Source organism: Mizuhopecten yessoensis, unplaced genomic scaffold, assembly GCF_002113885.1.
Source record: "Mizuhopecten yessoensis strain PY_sf001 unplaced genomic scaffold, ASM211388v2 scaffold3645, whole genome shotgun sequence".
In the NCBI taxonomy this organism is placed as follows: domain Eukaryota; kingdom Metazoa; phylum Mollusca; class Bivalvia; order Pectinida; family Pectinidae; genus Mizuhopecten; species Mizuhopecten yessoensis.
The window spans coordinates 203,729-212,956 of record NW_018405148.1 but is presented as its reverse complement, the minus strand read 5'-3'; the positions used below and the strand labels follow the sequence as shown (position 1 = coordinate 212,956).

The following is a 9,228-nucleotide window of genomic DNA, read 5'->3' as shown; positions in this document are numbered from 1 at the left end:
TTCACCTCTTTAGAGGTTCATCAAGGGAACTGTATTATACTATAATTATAATAATGTCCTTTTCGCCATAGAAACATTGACAAATTATCTATTGGATGAAGTATTGTTAATGAAGTGAAATGAAATGTAGACTTTTTGTAGGGATGGTCTCCCTTGTGTCACGTTTTCTAATTCAACACTCAAATTCACTTTACTTTTGAAATAGTAGAAAGGTTTTATGTCACCGTATGTGGACAAACGTTTGGATCTGTATATTAAAATATTCATACGATTTGTATGAGGCCCAACGCTGTATTGGTAAAGTTTAGATTTCTCACTGTCCAGAGCACAGGGACCTGGGAATTTGTTACATATATATATTTGGACCTAAAGTAAGGTGTTTAGAGTACGTTTACATGTTTTTGGATTTGTATCGACTTTCGGTAAAAATGACACTCATATATATGAGCATTCGTGGTGCTATTTACTCTAACACCTTAGTTTACATGTAGGTCCAAATATAGCTATAACAAATTCTCAGGTCCCTGTGGTCCAGAGTATACCGGGTAGATGTCGTCACTTCTAATTACTATACATAAACAAGCCTGACCTACATTAAAAACAGACATATACTTATCTTATAAAATACCAGGAAATATTAGATGCTTACCGTAATCATCGGCTACCATGAACACAATATTCAGTTGTTTGGCATTCCTGCCACCGATCAGCAGTAACAGCGTCAAAGCACACAGAACAGGTAATATTATAAATATCTCCATATTACTCCAACATATGTTCGTTGATTTTGACTAGCTGTTATACTACGTACCCTCCAAATATATAACACAATCTTTATCACCGAAGACAATCTCGTCATGTGAGCATCGACACGCTCATTGATAAATGCAGACTGTTTTTCATTCGTCGTTACGGTTCACCTAGCCGACAACATTAATATTGTCCAGTTCCTGACCTCGGATCATAAAATAGGACGTTCTTGATTTAAAAAAACTCACGTGGTTTGTTTACGGAATGGAACCTAACTGTTTACAATCGTCTGTTGGTTGTGCTTTATTAAACCTTTTTTGTTAAGTTTAGATTGCTAGGCTTTTGTGAAAAGTTTGCATATAGACTCTATTTCGCAATATTTTGCACTGTGTTTAAGTTTAGACTGATAGGCTTCTGTGACAAGCTTGCATATATATAGACTCTATATTTGAATTATGTAAGTTTTTCAATCGTTTAAAATTAACAATGGATGTGGTAATAGCGCAATTAACGTGTAAATTAGGTATTAGTAGTATGAATTAATTTTGATATGGATGAAAAAATTCTTGTATTTAGAAACAGGATAATAAATGTTTAATTCGTATATTCATAAACTGTGTCATAAATGTATGAAATAGTTTTAATAACATATAAATCACTAACATAATCAGAAGTTTTTGTTTTATATATTTCTATGTCGCATACTCAGAGATATCACATTGGGAGTGAACACCCAACAGGATTTCTTTTTCATTTTAACATGCAACTAAAAAGGACCACACCTAGCTTCATTCGAAGATTTGTACTAGAAAATATATACAGGAATACATGTGCAGGTTTAATAAATCATCTCTTAAATTTCTCTATTAGCAAAGGAATCAAATAAGTTTACAAAGAGACTGTGTGGGCGAACTCTACTAGGGTTACCCACCCTGTTCATGTATCCTTGAACGTTATCATGTGGAAACCCTAAGTAGGTTTTATGTTATAGTATAAGTGTGTATACTTCATCACGAGACACCACGTGTGTTTCTACATCATAACACAAACAGTCGCGTGACGCTTGTTCAGAACTTATTTTTATCAAAACATGAAATAGTTCAACATCGTCTTTAAGTATATTTGCGTCAAATCGATTGTTTGGTCTAATAGATCGATGCAATTTTATGACTTTAGTTAAATGAATGTGGTTTTATATCGCAGAGCTCATCTATGTAAAATGTTTTATCTTTTGTCACAAATGTTGAAAATCGGATAACTAAATTTTTGTGTGATACATAACTCTCGCATACAGTTCTTTGATATAGAAAAAACTCAAGGAACTATCACATTATTATGTTGTTTTTATTTTCAACTCGATAATAACAAAACAAGCGTCAAATTTTGATTTGTTTGTTCATCGAGCCAGAAAAAACCCACCCTTATACCACCGAGTCCTTGTGTTAGAATACGATTCCAATTTCCTAATTTTAGTTAATAATGTTAAATATACCTTTTTGGTCTTATGTGTCAACCTTCTTACGATTTTAGAATGTAATATATAAACGTCGCTGGTGTAAAATGTGTAACGCGTTAGTAATGTATACTCCTAAAACATTCTTAAGCTCGTTCCTAAAGCATCTGTAATCCCTTGATAAACTTGCAATAACCTTCGTTACATATTTCCTAACCAGTAGCACCAAGCTGTATAGATGTATGTAATAACGTCACCTGACGTAAAAAAATGGTATGCAATAGTTTTCTGTTCATAATGCTACTTGGAGAAAACTTTCAATGTCTCATTTTTTCTTTTGTAGGGCATTTTCCACAAAAACATCAAGGATTTGTCACGGTGATAATAGGCAGGTGGTCCTTGTTTACACTTTTAAGTCAGGTATTCCAGTGCTTTTCCAGGTCAATTCAATTGATTGTATACAGTGTTTTGTGGGGACTCAATGAGACTACGCCTGATTGAACGACAGTAGGTACAAACGTATCGGTACGTATTCAATGTCGACCCATTCTATGACCCAGGGTTAAAAAGTGTGTNGCTAAAACATTCTTAAGCTCGTTCTTAAAACATCTGTAATCCCTTGATAAACTTGAAATAACCTTCGTTACATATTTCCTAACCAGTAGCACTAAGCTATATATATGTATGTAATAACGTCATCTGACGTAAAAAATGGTATGCAATAGTTTTCTGTTCATAATGTTACTTGGAGAAAACTTTCAATGTCTCATCTTTTCTTTTGAAGGGCATTTTCCACAAAAACATCAAGGATTTGTCACGGTGATAATAGGCAGGTGATCCTTGTTTACACTTTTAAGTCAGGTTCATTATTTATCTTGTGTTTTGAGTTTGGTTATATATCATAGACACAGAATACTACAGCATCACTGTAACATAGGCGAATATTGACCTGTGCAATCTTCAAAGGTAACTTTCACGTGGTGAATTAATCACAAGTATTCCAGTGCTTTTCCATGTCAATTAAATTGATTGTATACAGTGTTTTGTAATGAGTGTATGAAGGGACTCAATGAGACTACGCCTGATTGAACGACAGCAGGTAAAAACGTATCAGTATGTATTCAATGTCGACCCATTCTATGACCCAGGGTTAAAAAGTGTGTACAAGCACGGACTTAGATAACAATCTAACTCCGCGGTACAAGGTACGTAGGCGTACCTGCTAGACAAAATGTAGACATTTACTGACAAATAACATTTAATAAGCAAACGGACAGGAACGATTTAATATTAGGCCCAGTTTGGTTGAATATCCTAACAGGTTTTGTTCAATACTTGCATACACATTTCGCACATGGATCGAAAGATCTATTCTTTATGCACAAGATGAACATAAATTACACGCCCCAAACAACCAATACAATCACTAAAAACATATTTTTCAAACTTACTCTGTTTTACTCTAGTTTTTTTTTTAGCCCCGCCTTCTAATGCCACGTGACTAAAATCTCGCCGGCCTACGTCATAACGTTGGGAAACACCTTCGGTAACGCGAGATCTTGTCAAGTCATGTGACATTGCTCATGCCCTAATTTCCATTAAAAACATGGGTTGGTATAGAAAACGTTGGAAAATACTTTTCGTAATGATATTCGAAACATGTTATTGATACCACCTAGTGCATAAAGAATAGATCTTTCGTTCCATGTGCGACACGTGTGTGAAAGTGACGATTTGTTTCTAAAATATCAGTTTGAAGTGCGCTCCGGGCGCGGGTCGCATATCTCCCGCATATTAAAGAGGGCCGGAGTTCTGACGTTAATCGACGACAGACCTATATGAAAAATGTCGATAAAACGTCAGAATAATTCGGACTAGTGTTGACGGTGTGGTATATTGTCCGTGAGTGTTGACGGCGTGGTATATTGTCCGTGTGTGTTGACGGTGTGGTATATTATCTGTGTGTGTTGACGCTGTTGTATTTTTTGTCCTTATGTGTCGATGTTGAAGTATGTATATTCTTACATGTTGACGCTAAAGTATTTTTTGTCCTTGGGTAATGACGCTATGCTATACTTTGTCCTTGAATACTGGTATTGAAGTCCTTTTAAATTGACGCTATTGTATATTTCGTTAGTGAGCCATAACGCCGTGAAGATAAAAAGTATGAAATATGGCTTGCGTTATTCCAATTCAACATATTTAAAGGAAGAGTACATTTAAAATATGGATTCTCGTTAATTCAGTCATATTTGTTCCCACAAAGCTCAATAGCAGGGACACTTATGAAGACGTCGGCCTATTTCATGGCCAAAGTTCAAAAACTGTGTACACATTTTTCATGTCTGGTAGATAAACTGCGAACATTTTCTGACGAATTTAAAAAGCATACAAACGTATAGAAGATTAGAGTATAGTTAGTTATACAGGTAAGTGTAAAGGTAAATACACAGGTACATACACAGGTTTATACACAGGTATATAACTAATAAACATGACCCGAACTCATGTTTTTGATAAAGTTTGATAGTTTGAGTAGTTTTAAGTCCGCTTCACTGACTACCGAGTAGATCGGTTATCCAGAAGTCGAACATTTTATTCAGAGAAATTATCAGCAAAAGTACCATCTGAATAGTAGGACAACCGCATTAGTCGTCCATTGATAGTGTACCACCTGATTAGTGATTTCTGGAAAGTGAACTTCCAGATTAATGTTTTGCTTGAATGACTACCGGATTAGTCATGATTTGATATTGGCCTATATGGTTAATGTTTGTCTGATAACGGAATACCAGATTAGTGGTGACTAGATAACCGATGTTTAGCTACAGAAATTTATCTTCATTAATGTTTACATTTATAATATGCTATATTATGCATAATAATGAACACTTTATCAATCAATTACTTCACAATCGAGAAACTTATCAGCAAGTAATTTATTCTAAACGGTTGCTCTTTCCTCAAAATGGATCCTTTTTGTCTGAACAAGCAATGTTTTCACCTTTCAATCGGTCATAATCCATATAGAAGAGAAAAGGCTGAACACAGACCAGTTGATAACACATTCGTAACTCTCTTTCCTTTACCTGATTGTTGGGATACTGTAATGCTTGCTTACGTCTTTACCATCACGATACTCTAACCAAAGCTGGTAAGAAACACGGGTCATTACAGGGACTTAATATATAATGAAAGCCAAAGATAAACATCTAATTACTTGAAATTAAAACACTAAAAAATGTAATTCCTGCTTATTTGTTAAATATACTCAAACAATAATAACACCCCTAATTGCAATTTTAATAGCTATCTTTATTTACATGATAACGTCTAATATTCCGTGTGTTCCAACGGTTACAAATGACTTTCCGGTAATGTAAACATATGAGCATTAATTAAATCAAATACACAAATAATGAAATAAACAGAGAACGCCGAAATGACGAACACAAAAAATAAAAAAGGATAAAAATCGTTAAAACTTTTGCAAAAAAAAAGCAGTAAAGAAAACCGTAACATGGAAACCGTTGAAAATGTACAAGAAGAATACCAGGCGTTACGGAAATGGAACCGTCGTCTGCTACATCGGTCACACCCGCGTAGGTAAAATCCAAGTTATGACAAGTTCTCACAGCTAGAACCGGGGAAACTGCAAGACATTTTCGTGAGCAAACTAAAAGAAACATCGACCTTTATATCAAACAGCATCTTTCCAACTGAGAAATACATGTAAAACATAAATAGTCCCTTACTGATGCTGGTCAACGATCCAACAAACAACTCACAGTCACAATAAAAATGACCTAATCACCGTAATCTTACCTACTGAATTTATAGACCTGTGAATGCAATGGGACTCGAGTCGCTTGACATAAGGCAAATGTCAAAGAAAAAAACAATAACTACAAGAGATCCTAGAAGGGTCATGGCGCCCAACCATGAACGGATATTTATCAGATCTGCACAATGTGCCAGTTTATCTTCTTTGCTCTTGGATTTCCTTACATGCACTATCACCATGTCCCATGCTGGAAATCCTGAACGGGTATCTTATACATTAACTTCAACCTCGTAAGGTCGTGTTATTTGTCACTATGGCTAATGTCACTGTATACTAATTGCTTTACTATATGTAAAATGCTACAACTTTGTAATTGGTACGGCATTCGAGGTGTTGTCAATGAGGGATACATTCTCATTAGGGGCAGGGGCATTTAAACAAGGAGAACAAACATAAAAAATGGAGAAAGCTACCTCTGAGTACTTTCTGAGATATGGAGCTAACAAAACTGTCACAATATATGATGGTAACTTGTTTTTCCAATCAATCTCAAACGTTAACATGCACAACTATAAACCAAAGGGAACATTTTTTATTAAATTTGAGAAATATCCCTCCAGTACTTTTTTTTTAAGAAATAGTGATAACAAACCTTAAATATTAAAATCCAAGATTGCCTTCTGTCGGCCATTTTGTTCATCCGGCCAGTTTCAAAATTAAACATATACACACCTCATGGCGATTGGAACCTACAAATGGATTTGAGAAAGACCCCTCCAGCGCTTTTTGAGAAATAGCGATAACAATAATTATTAAGGAAACACCAACGACCACGGACCACGGACGCAGGGCGATTTGAATAGCCAACCATATGATAGTTAATATGTGCTATTATCCATCAGGATATTGTTACCAGTAACAAAGACATATCTACGTTTTAGACGAATGCTTTTTGTAGAATTGAAAACATGGATATGAAAAACATACTCAGACAATAAAGCATAATGCATTTGTTATTGATAAAATTCATACCAAAATTACATTGATAAGCTGACCTTCATAAATTTTGATTTCACAAAAATGCAATGTCACCATATTTGTAACGCTGTAAGGGGTAGAAGTGGTAGACATCATATAAACGTTATTGGAGAAAAATGTGTCCTAACTCTTCGTGATACATATCTATATTTGTCTAAATAGAGAAAGATAATTTTAAAACGTAGCGAAAAAAATGAAACTTAAACAAACAAGCGAAAAGGGAAGGAGATCGTGTGAGGTGTGTTCAAGGGGAGGTAACTACAGCTGTACTCTGTTGTTGAACTTTTAAAAAAAGGTCATCTACTCGGATTATATATTCTGCGTTTTTTTGTGATATTCTTTTTTGATATGAATGAATAACATTCCATGATGTTCCAATGCACCCAAAGTATTGATATGCAGAAAAATACATCATCATAAACTCTGTTTCTGCTCAGCTAAATATTGTTTTTTTTTATGTGCCCATTAAGATATCGTTTCACTGATAGTTCGATATAATTCCAGATAATGGTTATAAAAAGTATACAGTTTTTTATGCTTATACAGAGACCTTGGTAAGTTGGCGAAGGTTATTAGTTATCTATGTATATACTTGACAATTAGGTTTTGGAGATATATATTGTAATATGAAAGCCGTTGACGAGTGAATATGTCGTCTTATATACAGGTATGTTCAGCGGAATTTCTTTGATGCGGACAAGTCCTTTTTGTACCCCTTTTTGGAAGGCTGATCTTATGAATCAATAATAAGGGTTTCATTCATCCGATACAATGTAAACGTTTGGTTTAGTTTTGAAGGAAGGTATTCTCCACTCTGTAATGTAAAGTTAATAGCATACAGTATGGTACCAAAACTGTTGCTACTCCACAATCTATAAGTCAGGTCGATATAAACTGAGAATTTACAATATCGTTTTTATGAATATCATACCAACGTCGGAAGGACAGTTCCGATAACAGAAAGAGTATATAGTATAGGTGTAATACTGTCACCTGATGACAGTGTAGACAATACTAGAAGTTTTCGGATCAATCCGTTCCGTTATCCAGACACAATTATATTTGACAAGCGCATATTGTCTACACTGATTGCATAACTTCCCTGCCCCATATAGCAATTTAAAATATTTAGTACTGTTACAAACATACGTTTGTAAGGATCCAGTGTTTAATAGGATTTTACCGTTAATATCACTTCTTTGACTCATAGTATAATATACCCATATATCTCCGCTAATTGCTGTCACAAAATATTCCATCTATAGGTCAAAGGTCATTTATACCATCCAGGGGACCAGAATCCATGATGAAGTTTAGGATCGCTTGCCGGGTCGTCTTCTGGAAAATTAGCAGGCACAATATCAGCGTGATACTCGGCCATGCTCTTGCTTAGTGCATCCGCAATACTCGTGTAAGTCAGAGAAAGGTCGTGACGTTCGGAAGGGTCGTCTACAGATAAAACCATGGTAAATGGTAAGTGTTTCCGACATGGATACTGTAAATCATTTACACTTCGTGATAAGTAAATTTTCGCGTTATATATAAATCTCGCGAAGATATGAGATACCAGAGAAAATTATCTCATTAAAATCTATTTGAGCTAGTGTAACAGGAAGTTACCAGAAGAGTTTTTTTCATTAGTTACATTATGTTTTCGCGATGAAAATCTGTGGTTCACAGCTTTCATCTATAACTATATAACAACTAGAATGTCAGTTGTAATAGAATTTTCGAAGCTTTTTTGAAAGCTTTATTATGTCTAGTTACGAACCGCTCATGTTACACAAGATATACCCTGGTTCACCGAATTACATTGCTTTCTTATATATTGTCGTAAACTCGACTGAAACAAAACAAGAGGCCCATGGACCTTAACGGTCACCTGAGTCCTACAGTATTTATTTTTGTTGTTGAAATATGACGTAGAGATAATGATGTCAATCATCCCTACCAAAATTTGGGTAAAAAAAATAAGTGTAACTTTAAATTAAGTTTGTCAGGACTATGAGTTGATCATTCCTAGACCGAGTTTCAGTTAATACGGCCTAGTATAACTTGATTTTAAGTTTTAAATAGTATTTTTTCCAAAATGGCAGCCATATTGGATTTTTGATGGACCCAAAGAAACCCATTTTGCCAGGACCATGAGTTGATCATTCCTACCAAGTTTCAGTTAAATGGGCACCGTAGAACTTGACTTTAA

General features: G+C 35.0%; 1 protein-coding gene across 1 annotated transcript in view; it reads right to left on the bottom strand.

The window, feature by feature from the left end:
• LOC110447883 (arylsulfatase B-like) overlaps positions 1-8,490 on the bottom strand; it is a 20,149-nt gene extending 11,659 nt beyond the window's left edge. Inside the window, exon 1 of the mRNA XM_021493849.1 lies at positions 8,309-8,490. Within this exon, the coding sequence (XP_021349524.1) occupies positions 8,309-8,490 (182 nt within the window). The remainder of the gene's footprint in view (positions 1-8,308) is intronic.
• Between the last annotated feature and the right edge of the window lie 738 nt (positions 8,491-9,228).